Consider the following 20,119-nt stretch of genomic DNA (forward strand, 5'->3'; position numbering starts at 1 on the left):
TTTCTTCTGCCCTATGAAAATGTGATGAGACTATGAAATCTGATGTAAATCAGCAGTTCTCCTCTTCCCTATGCTTGCCTTCCTTTCCCCATCTCTTTAAAAAAATTTAAAAATACGACAAACCTATTGGTTAAAATGTCAAATTATTATTATTTAAATCAACCAAAGCAGAATCAGAATTTTCAAAATTCTGCACATCTGAAGTAAAGTGGGTCAATTGTCCCAACTTATCCAAATTGGATTAGATCAGTGGAAGCAGATCACTGCTGTTACCTAGCAACTTAGTTAAGTATCGTCTGATTGTCTGAATACATAAAACGCACATGGTTGTCACTACATCTGTGCAAGCAAATCTGTTGTCCACACCTGTAAATGACCAATGTCTAAGCAAATACCCTATCTGCACATGCAATCACAGTATTTACAGTTGAAATTGTAAATTGTAGGTGAATTGTAAGGCATGCATCTTGTGTTGCAATTACAGACCTGTGTTTTTGAAAATCAGGCCTATTGGATAAGGCATTCCTAAAGTAAATATTATTTATTATACACACCATTTCGTCAGTTTTATTAGTTTTTTCTTCAAATCCAGTTGATAAGAAATATGTAGTCATGCATAGTGTGTGTGTATATAATTTTTTTTCTTGTTTTAATGTAGCACAATAATATATTTAATACAGGCAGTAACTTTCTGTTAATAGAGCTGAAATCTTGCATTGAAATAACTACCATACTACCTCAAATTCAGTCATCTGATCTTATGAAAGACAGTGTTGGATTTGGTCACTACTTGGAGGGAAAATTTTCAAGGAAAAAACTTCAGATGTGTAGGAAGTGCTAAGGAGCTGTCTTTATGGAGTCAGTACTGAACCAATGCCCCCTGTGGTGGTACACTGTATGTCAGGGGTGGGCAAACTTTTTGGCCTGAGGGCCACATGTGGGTATGGAAACTGTATGGCAGGCCATGAATGCTCTCGAAATTGACACTTCAGAGATATTCAAATAAACTTTATTTAATAAAGATATATTTTAGAAGAAATAAACGTAAAACCTTACATACTATTATAAATATACCATCATAACAATATATTACAATAATTAAACCAAACTTACCCCCTTTTCACGCCCTTTCTCTCTAGCCTGGATTTGTTGGGCATCAGCTTCCAGTCATTAGAACTCACTGAGATTCACCAGCCCCCTACTCTCAGAAATCTCCTCCCACGTAGGTTCCGACAGCCCACAACTTTGAAAACTGCTTTCGAGTGCTCCCTGGCCAACTGCTCTTTGTTTTATCCTCAACAATGGAAAATTAACACTACTAAAACATCAGCATCACCTAAGCCAAGAAGTAGCAGGCATGTGGGCTCGCACATTCCAGGCTCTGATGGCGCGTAAAGCACATTCGGGTTTTGCAGCCGGAGTAACATGCGTGCCCTCACGCCCGTCATGCAAGCCCCCAGCCTCGGACAGAGCAGGGCAAGCCCCCAACCGTGCTTCCCAACCGGAGCGCTGGAGTGGAGCAATGGAGCTTGAGGGCCAGATTAAAAGGTCTGACAAGCCGGATGTGGCCTGTGGGCCATAGTTTGCCCATCCCTGCTCTATGCTATTGGAGGTGTCATGTGTCTTCTGCATAAAACCAAGGTCCTGATCACCTGTGGTCATGATCAGATGGCAAGATATTCCTGGCATTCTTCCAAGAGTTAGAGATGTCAGCTCATGGTTTTCTGGCTAAATTCCCATTTCAGCAATTGCATTGTCTGTCTGTTTAAGGACTTCTAATGGTTTTGACAGACTATAGTAAAGATTCCCAAACTGTAGTCATGGATTACAAGTGGTCCCCAGAGTTGGCTGGTCAGTAATGATGGCTCTTTTCCTTGGTGTCAGCTGAGAGAAATAGATGGAGCAGGGGAGACTTAATTCAGAGTGAAAATAGAGGTAGTGGGCCAGATTTCGGGGGGAGGGATAGCTCAGTGGTTTGAGCATTGGCCTGCTAAACCCTGGGTTGTGAGTTCAATCCTTGAGGGGGCCATTTAGGGATCTGGGGCAAAAATTGGGGATTGGTCCTGCTTTGAGCAGGGGGTTGGACTAGATGACCTCCTGAGGTCCCTTCCAACCCTGATATTCTATGATTCTTACCTGCTATAAATCAGCATAGCTCAAATAACTTCAGTGAAGCTGCACTGATTTACACCAGCCATGGATCTGGTCTACTGTGATGGATTTTTCAAAAGGGGGAAAACATTTATTTATTGAATTAAAAACACCTAAAATACACATTCTTTTTTCCACAAAAATCTGCATATCTATTACAATGGGTCTTACTCCTACCTGTGGTTACTTGGAGGCAGAGCCAGACCTGTCAATCAAGGCAGGATGGGGATGGCCACACCCCTGAAGACCCCGCTAGTCAGCTTGAACTGGCTCCATCAACTGCAGGGAGGCTTAACCAGTTCTTCTGCTCAAAGGAACAAGAAAATAAAACAATCAGAAAAGGATTCTTTTTATCATAATAGTCAGCTTATTGGATTCTAAGCATTGTTGGGCTGTTATTTAGCTTTGGGGGGCTCTACAGCAAGATTGCCAGAAACCCCTTTCTGATACTGAAGTAGCTGGCTGCAGCAGCTTCTAGCGTAGCATATCTGGACAGGTTGTTCTGTCAGGAATGCCTCACAGGCAGCCAGAGAGAGAAGTTGGCAGAAAAGGGTGCAAAAATGCCAGGGTTAACATAACCCTATTTGCTGTGGGTTGACCAAGCCCTACCTTTCTTACTCTCTTCCACACCGACAGTCCTGGAGAGATGACAGAGAGAGCAACCCAGACATGAAGAAAGCAGGCAGTAAAAGGCCTCTTGGCTTACCACTTATTTCTGACTGTTTCCCCTGCTTTCTTTAACAAGGTGTGAGTCAGCCCTTTTGGAGCTATTTCTGCCTTTCTATAGGATTCAGTGAATCACCATGGCTGTGCCATGTGAAAGCTTCCCCTGCCCTTTCCTCAGGAAGGGGTTTAGAGAGCAGCTAAAAAGTTTAAGGAAACCACTTAGGGATCATCTTAAGAGTGATCTTTTCAAATGTTACCCTTACTTCTCTAGCACAGCAGCAGTACAGTTCTCCCTTCAGATCCCCTCTTTAGTGGTAGTCTCCTTCTGTCCTACAAATAAGGGGGAGAGGGAACCTTGTAAGATCAGAATATGCTCAGTGGTTGAGTCCTGAGAGGCTAATTAATCTTGTTCCCCCCCCCTATAAATCTGAGAAACAGTGAAGGAAAGGTTAAAGGCATCAGAAAAGAAGCTTTAGATTCTGAGCACAGGATTCAAAGTCCTCTGCAAAGGACATTTCGAAGGCTTGGTTTTCCCAGTAAAAGATGAGCAAGCCATTCAAGGACTCTCTGTTCCTCCATCTCCTCGTTTTCTAGTTTGCCACAATACAAATTTTCCCATGGTAAAGGCTCTAAAGGGACAAAAAAGGGATGGGGAAATTCAGAGGAAACTCAGTTGTCTTTCTGAGAGCATAGGCAGCTTTTTTTCAGACTTGGGGCTAGAGCCCACACAGGAGGAAATTCAGAATCAGTTTTTTGAGAAGTAACTTGAAACCATTCTTGGGAGTATTAGGTGGACTTTGTATTCCTCCAGATAAGCTCCTGTAAAAAAGGAAATGTAGGAAGAAATGGGAGAGAAGCCTGGCCTACATCTTAGAATTAAATGGCACTCCAAAACCAGGGTTATTGGCTTCTCCCTCTTCCTCCAATTGAAACCTCAGCATATAAAGACTAGAATGCCATCTGTTTCAAACTAGGATAATTGATTTCCCAGGGAACAAGAAGGCTTAGGGCTTTAGTCAGTCCTCTTTCCAGTGCCCAAACATGCCAAAGACTGAGGAGTGCTCAACTGGAAATTCTTGAACAGATTCCTGCTGTCACCACAGTTCAGGATAGATACCCTAAATTCCAACATAGCAACAATTTCTAAAGAAAAGCAGCTATCACTAAGTGATCTTAAGAACACCTATCTACACATATTACATGAGCCTCCCACAGAAAATCTCTCAACTTCACATGCAACACATAATGTTACCACTATGCTGCTTTGTAGTTTGTCCTGCCTGCCTCTAAGGATGTTTTCCAAAGTGTTTTCCTTGGGCAAAAAAGGGTTTGTGTATACCCATGCTAAGAGGACCTGCTCATTGGAGCACCCTTTCTGAAAAAGGCCCATAAAGGAGCCTTCACACAGTCCAGATTGTATTCCAGAGTAACTTGAATTTGTCAACACTACCAACAGCTAAATGATGTCATGCAGTCTGTCACTTCTGGACATAATAATAGATGTCAAATGATCACATCTGTCAGGTCTCTGATGTCTTGGATAAGAACGAAGGACTCTGGCACCAACATACCATTGTGAGAGATTCCAGTTGTCTTCTCCAGAAGTTCCTTAATCTCTCAGGACCCATCATCCCTGTCCTCCTTTGTGCTGTTGCCTGGGGGAACTCAGAAGGCCACAGTTCGTTGGAATCAGAGTAGTGCAAAAAATTTATGCCAGCTTCAAGAACAGGGAAGATCATTCATGGAACAACTTAATCCAAGGTTAATGATAAAAGATTAGAGTGATTAGATAGATCCTAAGAGCTAAAACTCCAGTCCTGATCAGCCAAGATGTACCACTGATGTCATATAGTATCCGTAGCTACAATCATGCACTTTCTCTAAAGGCCAAGAGCATAGCTGTCCTTTTCTGTTCACAATGTTCTCCGGGACAATAAAAAAGGGGCACAAGTGAGCCAGGTGGTCCCATATTTTACAGGGAGGTCCTGGTTCTCATATTCTATCTGATGGCAAGCACGACTCAGTTATGTCTCCTCTACAAGAAGGATCTACTCTCAAGGAAAATATTTTGCACCCAAGTTCAGAAAAATTGTCTAACTACTTAATATGTGAGAAGTACTAATTAAAATGAGATATTCAGATGTTTACACTTTTTAACCTTGAGAAAGTATCCCACAAACAGGGTGTCTTAAAGGGCCTGGTGTATATGATCTTCAGTGCAGTCCACTTCCCTAACTAAATTCCCTTAATTTTTGCCTTCATTCTCCTCCTTTAGGGACAGGTGGAAGCCCACTGAAGATCACCTGACCCGTCATTTCCTTAAGTCAACGGGGGTATGCAGGGCTGTGCAGAGGTCTTCCCGGGGGGTACATCAACTTATCTAGATATTTGCCTAGTTTTACAACAGGCTACATAAAAAGCACTAGCAAAGTCAGTACAAATTAAATTTCATACAGACAATTACTTGTTTATATGGCTCTGTATAGTATACACTGAAATGTGCTTACAATATTTATATTCCCATTGATTTATTTTGTAAATGAATGGTAAATATGAGAAAGTAAGCAATTTTTCAGTAATAGTGTACTGTGACAATTCTTTGTATTTTTATGTCTGATTTTATAAGCAAGTAATTTTTAAGTGAGGTGAAACTTGCGGGTACACAAGTCAAATCAGACTCCTGAAAGGGGTACAGTAGTCTGGAAAGGTTGAGAGCCACTGCCTTAAGCATCTTCCCAGCCTTGCATAGTCTCCCTTGATACGTTCCAGTGAGAATCTAGCTAGCTGTCTGATTTGTTTCCCATACTAAGGACAATCAGTGGATTTTTTCCTGCTCCCTTTAGGATCCTTTTCAGCTTCAGGTCTACATCCCCTATCTTAGCTCCTGGCAGACAGCATACTCTTCTGTTCTCCGGATCAGCTCTGGTGACAAGGCTAGTCACCAATTACATAGATTAGGCACCGACTCCGTGAGTGCTCCAAAACAAAACCAGAATACTACAAACTACCACTCAAACTCCCCAGTTTACAGCTCTGTTTGTTGGCTCCTGTGCCACTGGCTGACTGTTTGGCTGCCTTTATAGGACCCCAATCAGGGAAGCCCCACCCCCTAATCAGGGTTCTGCTTCTCTCAAAGCACACTGCCCGCTACCAGCCTCTGCAAACTGAAGAGAAAAAAGAAAAAACACAAAACAGAAAAATCACACAACACACAAAAACTCACACACTGCCCTGAAGGAACAGCTTGCCTCATCCCTTCTCCTCCAACAGAACTCCCACTCAAATTCCCCTGTTTACAGCTCTTTTTGCTGGTTCCTTGTGCTGTTTTCTGTTTTCTTCACACAACATCTTTGTACGTTGGATATGAGCCTTCAGGCCAGGTTTCTGTGGCTCTGAATAAATAAGAGAACATTTGAGGGGAAAATAAGAGAACATTTGAGGGGAAAATAACTTCTATCTTTGAAAGTTTCTGAAATGTACCAGTTTAGTCATCTAATAACTGAAACTATAACAGCAGTATTTTAAAAATATTATATGGATTATAACCAACAGAGCTAGATATTTTCTGAACTGTATACTGCATTCAATATTGATTTTTAGAGCTCTCCAGGCATCAAGAGTATACAGTTGTGAATGGGAGGGGAAGTGTTCCAAAACTTTATGTAGGAGGAGATGTGTACATGAGACTCTAAGATTTGATTTAGACTGAAGAAATTTGCAAAGCTGTGACAGGATTCCCAGGGTACAACCTGGAACTGTGAGACCGCTGGCCCCCCTTAACTCTCCAACTGCAGCTGTCTCTCATAATGCTTTGCAGTGTCAAGCAGCAAACCCCTCCAGGTGCTGTTATCACTCAGCCACCAACATGCAGAGGCACACCCAGCTAAATAGCATGAATGATCTCCAAGTCACTCATGAGTTATACACAGGGAAACACCAGCAAATATCCCAAGCCCTCAGCCTTGCACCACAGAAATATAGCTTTTTACACTGCTCAAGACCTTCTCTTGAACAGTGCAAGCTCAGTAATTAGTTTGCCACTTTGTCAAAGGAGAGTGGACATGCACCAGCCTTTGTAATCTTGAGCAGATTCCCCAAGCACTTTAGACAATCTCACTGGTAAGGATAAAACATTAAAATAAGTTTGTTAACTTCAGAAAGATAGATTTTAAGTGGTTATAAGTGGAAGGCATAAAGATCAGAGATAGTTACCTTAAGAAAATAAAAAATAAATATGCATTCTAAATCCTAAACTTTTAGACGAAGCAAGAGTTGAATCAAACAGCTTTTCTCATTGGATGTTGCAGGTAGGTTACAGGTCTTAATGCACAGGCTGAATTTCCTTCTTAGCCTGGGACCAATCTCAGTTCAAAGTCTTTGTTTTCCCAGCATTCTTTTTGCCTTCAACATAGATAGGGGAGGAGAGAGGTGGTCTCATGATGCCCCTGTCCCTTATCTTATACTTTCAGTTAATGTCCCAGGGAGGATACTGGCCTAGACATGTCCTGGTGGGCCTTGTTGAGTCCCCATTGTTTGGACAACTGAGTCATAGAGTTGAGCAGTCCTCATTGTGTGGTGCTTGCGAAACTGATTCATAGAGTTGAGCAATTCTCTTTGTATGGTGCTTGCACAACTATCTCTTATTGAATTGTAGATCTCTTGTTTACAATTCTCCTGCTGGTCAATGGTCATTTAACACCTGCGTGGGTCACCTTCTTTATTGTCATTGGAGAAATAGCACTGGGCAACTCCAAAACTCATCAACATATATCAATAACAACCCTATAGCAAAATCTCATAACTTCATGAACACTAACAGCATATATATATATATTGACAGAACAATGAGTTTCAGCAGATCATGATCTTTCATATCTTAGAATTTCAGGGTTGGAAGGGACCTCAGGAGATCATCTAGTCCAACCTCCTGCTCAAAGCAGGGCCAGTCCCCAGTTTTTGCTCCAGATCCCTAAATGGCCTCCTCAAGGATTGAACTCACAACCCCAGCTTTAGCAGGCCAATGCTCAAACCACTGAGCTATCCCTCCCCCCTTACATAGCATGCTTTGTATAAAGTATCACAACCATATACGAATGATGAATATGGGGGGTTACAGGGTGCTATTTTGAGGTACGGTATGTCACAGACCCCCTGGAATATCATTTTTTGCTTTGTCTTCAAACACTGTTAGTGACGTTTTGTGCACTCTAAAATCTGGCACTTTTAATAAATATGCCTAGAGAGGGGGTCATATTCCAGTTATGGCAGTGTATAATTTATGATTGGTTTATAAAGGCTGTTAACTGCTTTCAGTTTGCAAAGAAAGTTGCCTCTGTACTTGATACTAAATAGTTACTTAAAGTGCAAAAATAATTCATAGGTAATTGATTCAGCAGAATTTCCATTTTTTAGAAATGTAAAATTGTTCTCCAACTGTGCTTTTCCAAAATGTAGTGTTTTAGGGGTTAAGGTCAAACACTCTCTGGACTCATTTCACAAGAGTGAGTGTCAGTCTATGCACTTGCCAGCAAGGTACTGTAAATATACACTTACTTGAAACTCTATCAAGGTCTTCTGACCACCCTATTGAACAATAATATACAACACCTGACTTTTGAGCTGAGATGGAAGGAATAGGTAAGAAAATTAAAGGTACAATCCTGCAAGGTGCTGAATGCCCTCAACTCCCATTGTAATTCCATAACAGCATGACTGGGCCCTAGTGTCATGTGCTATCTAGTACAGTTTTCGAACTCTGTATGGAAAGAGCCTAAATTGTATGACTGTTTCAGGCACTGCTAGATAAGAAGAATAAAGTTAAGGAGCCAAAGAAGCCCCTTCGTTTCCTTCAGAAGATAACAAAACCTGTTCCTCGCCCCCTAACTCCAACACTGCTAAGACCGTCAATTGTAAGTTGGATGTTTTTAGAAGTTTTTGCTGTAAGCCCTGTATTAGTCACTATCAAGTTACTCAAGGAGTGTCCAGGAAAATATGGGAGCAAGTTAGTTTTGTCTTCTGTACAGTGTTTTTTACTTAAAAATAAAACTGACAAGCACTGTAGCGTTAGACTTTCATCTGATTACTGCACTATGAGAACCTTGATAGGTACAGGGAATCAGGCATCAGGCATTGCACTCATGCATGCGGCAGTCTCATCAAGCCTCCCCTGCTGCAATCTTCCATCATGGAGGGACTGAGTAGGGCTCCTTCTGCAATTACCCCTCCTGGATGCCAGAGCTTTCTGTGAACAAGATGATACTTCTGTCGCAACCATCATGGAGACATTGGCTGAGAGATGAACATCTCAAGAGGCTATATGTGGCAAGCTGGAGTGACAGGGACAGAAGGGAATGTAATGGAAGACTGACAGAATGGAAGAGACTAATCTAGGCATCCACAACTCTTCCCTTTCCTTCACAAAGGCCTGGCAAAGTCCTGAAAACTGTATTAAATGACCACCCTGACGTAGGGAGAGAGGTCATTCTCACCCAAGCCAAGAACTGACATGAGACTGTGACCCAGAGATATGGGCCCCAAGAAAGGACCTGAAGTACTTGAAACCTACCAGGGTCTCCCTGTGGGAGATGAGTGACACCTGGTAAGGCACTCAGGCATATAAACTGTTAGTTGTTTTCAGGATATGATTTCTCTGATACTTTTGTTCTAAGTCACAGATCTAGAAGAAGTAGATAGCAGGATATTGCCCCAAAAAAGATGACAGCTAGAGGCTTGAGACTTAAGTGGGTGTGCCCACAAGGCCATAAAAGGGTCAGAGGTGCACTTACCTCAGGAACTGTGACACTCTCACAAGCTCAGAGGCTGTCCTTTATCTCACTCCAATACCCGACAGTCCCCACTGTCTTCTCCAGGCTCCTCCAATCCCCATCCTGACTGTAGATCCCCCTTCCCCCTCCTGCTTCTGCAGGGTGCATGTGATAGGTTTCTGCATCCCCTCACGTGCTCTGCTGAGAAGAGAAAAGCAGTGACGTTTTCCTCACTGTCAAGAAAAATCATGGAATTGCACAAAACTTGCCAGCTGTACTGCTCCAAATTCAGGGAGTAGCTCTGCATCTACCATCCCACAAGAATGTAAATAAACCCTGTGGGGGTTTGTTTTTACTTCTCTGGCATTTTGTGTGTGTTTGTAATAATTGAGCCTATAAATTTACTCTAATTGTGAGCTCAACTGTAAAAAGTGAGCAAAAATGTATAAAGTGTTACAATTACCTATACCAGTAAATGTTGATGGGAGAAAAAGTATAAAGGTCAGACAGAATGAATCAGTCAAAACAAAAAGGCCTAGTGCTATAATTCACAGACTGTGCTAAGGCCATTCCAGGTAAACAAGAAAAGTATGGGACTGGAAATCAGTGAACCAAAATTGATGTGTGACAAATTAGGCCTAATTTGTGGACAAAATAATGAGGGGGTGGACTATTCCATCCATCAATCTCTTTTAGTGCCCTGAAAAAAAGACTGTGGGGAAAGCTGGCTACTGCGACTCTGGCTGACTGAAAGATGGCAGCCATTGTGGCTGCCATCCCCCACTGTCTCCTGGGACTCTGGATCTTCTTCATCCTAATCCTGACCACAGAGAGGGAGCCAAATGATATTGTCACCTCCACTGGCTCCGGCTCAATCCCAGCTACCACCTGGGATATAAGACTGTCACATACATCCCCTGCCCCTTTGTGTGTTCTTCCCCTTCTCCACCTTATTTCTTCTCTTTCCTATCCCTCTCCTTTTTCCTTCTCTCTAATAAGAGTCTGGTTTAGCCAGCCAAGACTGTATTTTGCAGCACTGCTGTAAGCCTGTGACCAGAGAGAAGCAGCTAAATGCAGTGCGCTAAACAGCCCAATTTTGGTACAAGTTTGCCAGGTTTCAGAGTGGCTGATAAGATCATGCACTGTGTCTATGTTTCTCTGGTGATGAGGTGCAAGTGAGACTTAACGTCAGAGATAGAAGCTGTATTGTCTATCTCTGCTGTTCTCTTCTCTCCCTGTTTTGTGTGTGTTCATCTTGTTTTGTCTTTTAGAAAACAGGATTGGACTTTAAAAACCCCAGCAACTCCAACAGCTCCAGTCTATCTCAACTAACTGTTTCTTCCCCCAACCCCCAAATAAGAACAGTTATTACCATACTGTACATACCATACATTACTGTCAAACGAGGGGGCTTCTTTCTAACAAGACTCTCCCCAGCTAAAGGGAGAGGGAATAAGGAGTGCTATTAAAATGAAACCCTTAATACTTTACATTTCAAATGTTGTTTTTCTCTCTTTTCCGTATCTTTAATCTAAAGTTAAAAAGGATTTTAAGGGTATTTGCCATGGTGCTAAACAGGCTGAGCTTTCTGTATACCAGACCCCGAGCCTTATTTAAAACTGTTTAATATTGGTTAGTTTCAGGCCCATGTTAACACCTTTGACTCTTTGGACTATATATTCCATCCTAATTAATACAACACGTGGCAGCTGTCTTAGTTCCCTCTGTGGTTCACAGTCTCCCTCTGCCACTAAGGCATTTTACGCCTCAGTTTCTCCTCTGGCTGGCTGGGTGATTTGCTAAGCTTTAGCTTTCCAGCCAAACTATAAAGTTCTTCCTTTCTGGAGTAACAAAACAGTCTGTTTGGGTTTTCCCTCATGATGCAAGGAAGGGAAGGGGCTTTTCGGAAGCTCCAGGCTGGGAGAGACCCTTAAGTGAGAGCAGTTGCATGCACCAGGCCCCAAGCCCACTCCACTTCGCTTATCCCAGGCCCTTTCTTCTGCATTCCCCACAAGTCTGATTCTTTTCCTCACAGTGCAGGGCTCACAAGCTGTTTTTTACTCCACTGAACAACCTCTCTGGGATTCCATCCCCCTCTTCTCTCCAGGCTTCCTTTGCCCCATCCCACACCACGCACTTTCACAGGCTTCTTCCCAGACCTTCTAGCTCCTGAGCTGTCCCAGCCTTGCCCCTTCCAGAGACTGCAGCAAGGAGAATCATGCCGTGATAGCTCTGAAGTCTGAGCAGAGTTTGCCTTACATAGTCCTGCCCCATTTTCCACTATCCTAGCCCCTATTCTGAGCTGAAATCAGGAACAAACTGTGGTAGGCCTGTAGCCTCCCTTAAAGGGACAGCACACCCTGTTACAAACCCCAAAATAATACAACTTGTTTACTTCCAAATTGTCATTCACTGGGTCTTCAAACTCACTATGCTACACTGATAAGCCTTACCAGGAGAATGAAACTCAGGGGAAATTTCCTAAAAGTTCCCCTTCCTTAGTGTTTAGAACTGTTAATACATGTAAATGATGATTCTGTTCCCATCTCAGTCACCACTTAGTCAAGCTACATATATATAGTTCTTTTAATCCAGATTGTAATTCTTGCCATCCCCCCAAATCATTTATGTTACTGTAGCCTGATTTAGGGTGTACTAATAATATTAATTTAATTCATATTTAATTTGTATTTAATTAAATTAATTAATAATATTAATAATTATTAATATTAATAGTATGGGTTTTAGGCTCGCCAATCTGTTTAAAATAAATCTATAAACTTATTACAATAAACCAAATACTTAAACTATAAGAAAATATATATATAGATATACAAGCAAGCAGGTTAATCCTATAGGCTACAGTTACTCTTCTCTGAATTCCCTCTCAGAATCCCCAGTGTAAATCTTTGTATAGTCTGTCTGTCCCATATTTTGTAAAATATAGAAATATATATTTTTCTGACTCATCTTCTATTCTCTGGAAATCAGAAGAGCAATGAAACTAGTTATATCAATTGTATTCTGAGAAAGCTAGTTAGATGGAGGGCTCATTCAGTTTTCCTTCTGCTTCCTCCCTAAAATAAATACATAATTGTAACTGGATTATTGTTGTGTGTTGGCAGAGAGAAGAGGAGCTAGAACTGGCAGTAATCTTTTTGCAGAAGTTAATCCGAGGCAGAGCTATTCAGAACATGGTATTCTGTGTCCCTTTGACTATTTCTGTTTTCAAAATGCTGAAAGTGGTTATTGAGGGTATATTAAAAATCTGTTCCCAATAGCACTGAACTAATCCAGGCCTGAGGTGTTTGAGCAACATGTCCTCATATCCTTATCCCATATCCTTCTAAGGCTGAAGTCCTTGCTCTCCAGTCCAAACTTCTGACAGGAACTTTTAGGTTCCTATTTGTTGAACTCTCTCCCTGAGAATGTTCGCTGATATCCTTTATGGCCGTATTCAGGACTTGGTGTTGGGCCTTTCTGTACAGGTTTGGTCACTTTTGATAATTTTGCCTATCTTGGGGGTTGGAGGTGGGGGGGGGGTCTGTTTTATAGACCTGCTGCTTCTCTGTGTACCATTGGGATTAGCTCTGTTTTACTGATGACTAATTTTTATGCAGCACCCAGGTGAGAGATGATATGTTCTGTATCAATAAGTAATGCAGTTTTGAAAATGGTTTGATATGAAAATTGGGTTTTCTGAGTCTTTCTCCCATCCGGAGTGGCCTGATAGGAACAATGTCTTTGACTCCATTGTAGGGATGTTGACTCTCACAAAAATTTTGAGAGCTTCCCCGCCAAGGCTTCCCATCATTTTTAGAGGCTTCTCACCAGCATCAGCTCAGAAATTTCTGTCTGACTTGGGTATGAAGCTTTTGGACATGTGGGCTGGTAGCTCGGACTGTGTTTCCTACCTATCACCCCAGAGTGCACCACTCCCTCTCGCAGAGCCTCCACTCCCCACCACTGCACACACACAGCAGGGCAGCAGTCATTAAACCAAGTAGGGGGAATGAAAGGGATTGGTTCTGGGGACACCACAGAGGGCAACAGCAGTATCAACATCCTCCCTACAACCTTACTTCTGCACTGAATGGTGCTAAATAATCTGAACAGTCCCTGGGGGAGGTGAGGAAGAGGCACCCTATCTGTTCGTCTGCCCTTCTATTGCTGGGCTCATGTATGAGGAAGGGCAGGGGGCAGTGGATACTGGAACAAGGGAGAAAAGAAAAGGACAGGGCCCAGGGGAGGAGATAGGGTGCATCATGGGGAGAGAGCTGAGGAGTGTCCAAGGGGGTGCATGGTGGAGCTGGCAGAGGAAGGATCAGGGAGAAAGCTATTCCTATTAGTCAAGGGGAAGAGAAGATTGGCTCACCCCAGATTTTTGATTGTATTTAGCGTATACTTGAGATTGAATTTTCTGCCTGAAACAAGCCCCACCTTCTCCCCCTCCCCACAGGGGAGGCAAGAGAGTAAGTCTTCGAGCTCAAAAATCAGTAGACTGACTAAAGAAATGATATTTGGCTTTTAAACATAAGAAATCTTTTGGGGGGGGCGGGGGGGGGGAGAGCAGAGGGGAACATCTGATTTTTTAATTGATGGGGTTGGCAATTCTGCCAGCAATTTAAAGTCCAGTCCAGCAAGTGTTTAACTCTAACCCCTTCTGGGTATACAAAGATCTGCTAAGTTTATTTGTCATGCCCTCCAGTGACTAGAAGGCTGGGTAGGTCTTAATGCAACTGAAAGATAATGGAGGTTCTCCTTTGAGTAAGTAATAGAGACCTGTCTGTTCTCTGGAGCAGAAGGACCTGAGTTAGGTCCTTCATCCAGCACATGTGGGGTTTAGCTAACAACTATAGTGTGTGTCTGAATATGGCCTTGGATTCATTACAGTCAGTTCGGTTTCCTGTCAATAGCACCAGAGATTTTCCTCAAAGATCCACGTGCTACAGACAGAGAACTGGTATGGGAAACAGCTGACTCCAACTTTGGAGGAAAAGGATATTTTCTGTTTGCAAAACTCTCAGATTTTATCTTCTGTTTATTCCCATGGCTGTTCATTTTATGTGAAAGATGTTTGAAGGGAAGGAGAAGCGATTGGAACTGATTCGGGAACTGCGCACCACTCACGCACTTCAGGAGGATGGGAATCTGCTTAAGAAGGCAGAGAAACAAGTAACGCTGGCCTTACAGCGACAACGCGACTTGCATGAGCACAAGGTTTGGCTATTAAGATAAAGGGGATAACACCCCCCACCACTCATCCATTCCTCCATCCCTTTTTAAATGTCTGTTTTTTCTTGTAACGATACCAACGTATTTATAGAAAGTGAATGTGTTGTCCACGTTGCAGAATCCATCACAGGTGACAAAAACTGGCTTCCTTGCTGAGGGAAAGGACTGAATGGACATGGGCACTGAAGTGTTCTGTTATTGCTATAATGGGTTCCATCCTGAGAAGCTTGCATAGCTGCCGCCCATGCTGTACGTGCTTTGTGGGTAAACAGAGGACTTCAATTTCCAGGTCTCTCAGTTCATGAAAAATGTGCCTCATCATGAAAGCCTCAGTCCATCCAGATTATGATCCACATGGTTGATGTCAGTTGACTTCTCTGCAGTTAGTTAGGCCTTTCCTTCAGTTAGTATAGTGAGGCATGCATGTCACCCCCTCAGTAAGCCATTTTGCTGAACAGATTTTGTGTCATTATACTTAGGGTACATCTACATGTGGAGCTGGGGGTGTGATTCCCAGCTTGAGGAGGCATGCTTGTGCTAGTTCTGATTGAGCTAGCATGCTAAAAGTAGAATGTAGCCATGGCAGCATGAGTGGCAGGAGGAGTAGCTGCCCTGAGTGATTGCCCCTCAGAGAGGCTACCTATGTACTTGGGGAAGCTAGTCCCTCTTGCAGCTCATGCTGCCATGGGCACATTCTATTTTTAGTATGTTAGATTGATCAGAGCTAGCGCAGGTATGTCTCTTCAACTTGCGATTCACTTCCCCAGCTTCAAGTGTAGACGTACCCTTAGTTTTAAGCATCCCATCCCCTTGTAACTTCACACCCTCTCAGCTGCCTCTGCTGTGCAGAAATAGCCATGAAAGGTTTACCCACCAACTAATACTAGGTGAATGGCCTTATGGTGCCCCAGCAGTGGAGTCAATTTGCTAAAGCAGTCGCTGTCCCCCTTTTCCAGAGAGAAATAGGCCTGGACCTCTTCAGCTGGCCAGAATCTATTTGAGATTTGACATATTCAGTCTCGTTCTATTCACTTCCAACCTCTTAGCAGAGCAGTGACATTCTAGCATTTCAGTATTTCTAGATGCTGCTTCATGTGCAGAGGGCAGAAGTGTAGGACACTAGGCATAACACACACACAACACCACGGGGGTGTAGGTGAACAGTCCCTTTTATTGAACTAAGGAAAAATGAAATTTAAAAGCCCGGAGATTTGGAGACTTGAAGTGTCTCTTCCTCAAGCCCTGGGAAAGCAGAGCCAAGGCATAGAGGAGATACCAGCAGCGGGTCAATTCAGTGTCCAGAATGACATTTGGAGAGAAAGAGATCAAAGGGTGAAGATGAGATCAAACAGATCACTATATCTGGAAATCTCATTGTGGAATCTGAACTAACCCTGCTGGCATTTCCTCCACCCCTTGCTTTGCTTTCCCAGGACCTGAGGAAGAGAGACTACAATTCTCCCAATCTCAGGGCTTTTAACTTTTAATTAACACATGCAAAGGGTTCACCTACAACTTTGTAGTAAGTTTCATGTACTTTTCTTTAAGGGAAAATAGAACAAATTTACATGGGTAAAGATCTTTCTGAGATGTGCATTATGCAGTACAGTTAATGACAGCAGTACTGTTTTGTGAATGTCCTCCTTCCTAAATTATACCTTCTTAAAAGGAAAACTCCCCAACTGACCTAAAAGCCTGTTGAATATTTTTATATTTGTGTGCATATTTCAGAAACCTATTAGCAACTCTCATTTTTAGGAGGCTGTTTTGGCCATTTTATATGTCAGCGGATCATGGTTTAAAACTGACTTTGTCAGGTAGTACTTTCCAAGGCATTCTACATAGGGAGGATAAAACTACTTGTGATTCTGCAGCTAGGACTGTAATCAGTTTGGACAGAGGGGTATGATCACATATGTTTTGAGGGAGTGTTGACTTAAGGCAAAATTCTGATAGAACATTAATCTTGGAATGTCTTCAGCAGTATCTCTATCCTGCCCAGGAAATCCTTACATATAGCAAAAACCAAGTATTAAGGAGAAGTGGTTCATGGTAGTCCCATATCATCTGCTGGTATAGTGGGAAAATTAAATCCTCTTCCCTCCGTCATCCTCACAGCATCTGGGGCACGAGAGGAACACTTTCAGTTCCATCTCTGTGTTACAGTGACATTTTCACATTCTGTTGGATGCTGGTTTGGAAATGTGTAGTGTCTTGGAAACTGGTACATAACACAGGAAAGCCTGTTTATTACTGGCTGCTAGTCAGGATTGTTTTGTTTTGTTTACTTGAGTTTATAACAGGCACATTCCACTGCCTGCTGAGACATTGCAACAATGGCACAACATCTGAACCAGCTTCAGAAAATGCTTTTTGCCTAAACTTATTGCCGTGTAGTCCATACTGGAGATAATGAGCTTACACAATATCATTACATTGCCAGAGCACAATCATCCTCACAAATCCCATAAAACAATGTGATTAGGGTTAGGGGGGTGGAAGGTGGTTAAGGAGACTTGGGCTCTATTCCCAGCTCTGTCACAGATTCCCTGGATCTGGTTTCCACTACCAGGAATCTTGTGGTGTTTGCTTCAGAGGTGAAGTGAGTGTAAATCACTACCATTTGGATCTGCAAGCATATTACACTTATCTTGCACAGGTATAAATGACAACACAATATATAAAACAGTAGAGAATCAGGCTCCCTGTATGACCTCAGCAAGTCACTGCACCTTTGTGCCTCAGTTTCCCCAATTGTAAAATGGGATAAGACCTACATCGCTTCAAGGGGCATTGTGAGGTTTTATTAATTAATGTTTATAAAGCGTTGTGAGGTCCTTGGATGAAAGTTGCGAGTGAGGCAAAGTATAGTAATTATATCTTGCTACACTCCAGTGTTCAGATGAGAGAGGAAAGGTCTTTGTCTGTCCCCACAGATGGTCCCAGCAAGAGACTAGTGTGATGGGTTCCCCATGAGGTGCCACTTGGAAGTGGGGTATCACTGAGCTCACCTGAGCTCCCTTTCACACTGTGGGGCTGTGATAAGTTGCCACGCTCTCCAAGCTTTCTCTTTCACCAGGAGACACACAGACAGGGACACACCAAGCTGCAGCTTCATACACACACATGCTGAGATCAGCTCTGCTGGGAAGGCTCAGCTAAGGCACCTCCCACTTGCTAAGGCACGCACCCCCTCTCTGGAGTGTAAACCCAAAATTACACCATCTTGCACTGCACAGGGAACTGTACAGCATAAGCTCATAAAATTCACCCCCTCCCTCAATGTGGAGAGAGAGAGAGATGTAACAGCTTTCTGTCCCAAGTTATAATTTCCACACACACTGGTTGTAGACAAAACAAGTTTAATAACTACAAAAGATAGATTTTAAGTGATTATAAGATATAGCAAACATATCAAAGCAGAAAGAAAAGGAGTACTTGTGGCACCTTAGCGACCAACCAATTTTTATTTGAGCATAAGCTTTCGTGAGCTACAGCTCACTTCATTGGATGCATACTCATGCATCCAATGAAGTGAGCTGTAGCTCACGAAAGCTTATGCTCAAATAAATTGGTTGGTCTCTAAGGTGCCACAAGTACTCCTTTTCTTTTTGCGAATACAGACTAACACGGCTGTTACTCTGAAACATATCAAAGCAGGTTTCAGAGTGGTAGCCATGTTAGTCTGTATCAGCAAAAACAATGAGGAGTAGATTACCTTAGTATATGAACAAAACCGCAAACTGAGCTTAACACACTAGATAGGTTCAATATACATTTGCAAATTCTCACCTTTTTCAATAAACAGGCTGGCAGATTCTTAAGGCACAAGTTGCCTTGGCTTTCCCAGGTTTTCATACACAGGCTAAAAATCTCTCTAGCCTGGGATCATCACTTCCCACAGTTTAGTCCTTGCCCCTCAAGTGTTTTCAGGTGTGTTGTTGTAGCAAGAGTGAGGTACCATCATGATGCTATTGTCCCCCTTTTATATCTTCTTCCCACTTGCTGGAAAGCTCTCTTGCTGTGACCTGGGTCAAACAGTGCTATCTCTGAGAGGTTTCTGTTGTACACAGTTCCTGGGGTAATCCTTGTGATGGTGTGCATTTCCTCAATGAGCCATTAACATTATTTGGCCTTTTTACTGTTGCACCTGAAAGGCTGCTTGTGAGTGTTTTCAGCTTCACAACATGTTTCAGTAACACATACATAGCCAAACTTCATAATTTCACTTTCGATGATGGCACATACAATCCAATGAGATATTATTGTGTAACAGATCACGACTTTTAGAATGATACCTCACAAGGCATGCTTTGTACAAAACATATCCTAATTACATGATAGTGATGAATATTGGGGTTCCAGGGTGTCACAAATAGTACAAAACAAACATTTTGCATCCTCTGAAGTGTTAGACATTTATTTGCACTTGTGATTGTGCAGCCCTCTAAACAATTTATTCTGGCACACATCTGACCTATAAAGACATAGATTTGACTTTCTGAATCCCAGGTAGAAGCTGTATTTGCGACTACTGGCCCTGATTCTTCATTCTGGCTCAACTAAACTCAGCACAGAAATGAGGGGGAAGCACTGCTGAAGGTGGTTTTATGCAACTTTTGTATCTCCCACATTCTGGGTCTGAGAAAAGGAGCAATCCCCAGTCTAAGTGAGAGTAGCCCGAAAAGCTGTTGTGATTTACTCTCTGATGCAATGACAATCTATGCATTGTCTCAGCAGCCCAGAATAGCTGGCGTACGGTGCACTCTGGCCAACCCTCTAGGCCAAGGGCTGCAAAGGGGGTAGCATAGGACCGTTCCTGTGGTCCTTCAGCAACCGGGAATTCCCCAGAAGTATTCCCAACTGATTAGTTCTGCAGAGCCTGCATACAGAGGCCATGGCAGAGCCCAGAATCAAGTCCACTGTTTTTAAAAGAAAAATGCAGAACACATAAATTAGCCTTATGCCTTGTGTGTGAGTAGGGGTTTGTGCTCTTTCATGTGCCTGTGGTGGTTCTATGAGAAAGGGACTTGCATTCTTCACGGTATTTAATACAATTCTTGTTTGTTTTTGTGTTAAGCTTTCACTGGTTGAGAACCACTTGGCTCGGATAGAAGGAAGGGTATTAGTGAACATGTTCGATTTCCTGTCCAAAGAGCTGGTGAGGCTTCAGGAAGAAAGGAAGATTCATGCTTTTGCCATGCTGGCTGAGAGGCAACGGCGCATCCGGGAAGCAGAAGAGAGTGGACGCCGCCAGGTAGAAGAGAGGCGCCGGCGGGAAGAAGATGAGATCTTCAAACAGG

The 20,119-nt window shown here is 42.7% G+C and overlaps 1 protein-coding gene across 5 annotated transcripts in view; it reads left to right on the forward strand.

Moving 5' to 3' along the window:
- CFAP91 (cilia and flagella associated protein 91) overlaps positions 1 to 20,119 on the forward strand; it is a 67,626-nt gene that overhangs the window by 17,730 nt on the left and 29,777 nt on the right. For all 5 annotated transcript variants that reach the window (XR_007352554.2, XR_007352550.2, XM_048818819.2 and 2 more), the window contains exons 11-14: positions 8,610 to 8,726; positions 12,707 to 12,778; positions 14,655 to 14,801; positions 19,897 to 20,118. Coding sequence is in view for 3 of the 5 variants with exons in the window: in XM_048818819.2 (XP_048674776.2) it covers positions 8,610 to 8,726; positions 12,707 to 12,778; positions 14,655 to 14,801; positions 19,897 to 20,118 (558 nt within the window). In the remaining 2 variants the exon portion in view is untranslated. The remainder of the gene's footprint in view (positions 1 to 8,609; positions 8,727 to 12,706; positions 12,779 to 14,654; positions 14,802 to 19,896; position 20,119) is intronic.

The sequence above is a fragment of the Caretta caretta genome, chromosome 1 (genome assembly GCF_965140235.1).
Source record: "Caretta caretta isolate rCarCar2 chromosome 1, rCarCar1.hap1, whole genome shotgun sequence".
In the NCBI taxonomy this organism is placed as follows: domain Eukaryota; kingdom Metazoa; phylum Chordata; order Testudines; family Cheloniidae; genus Caretta; species Caretta caretta.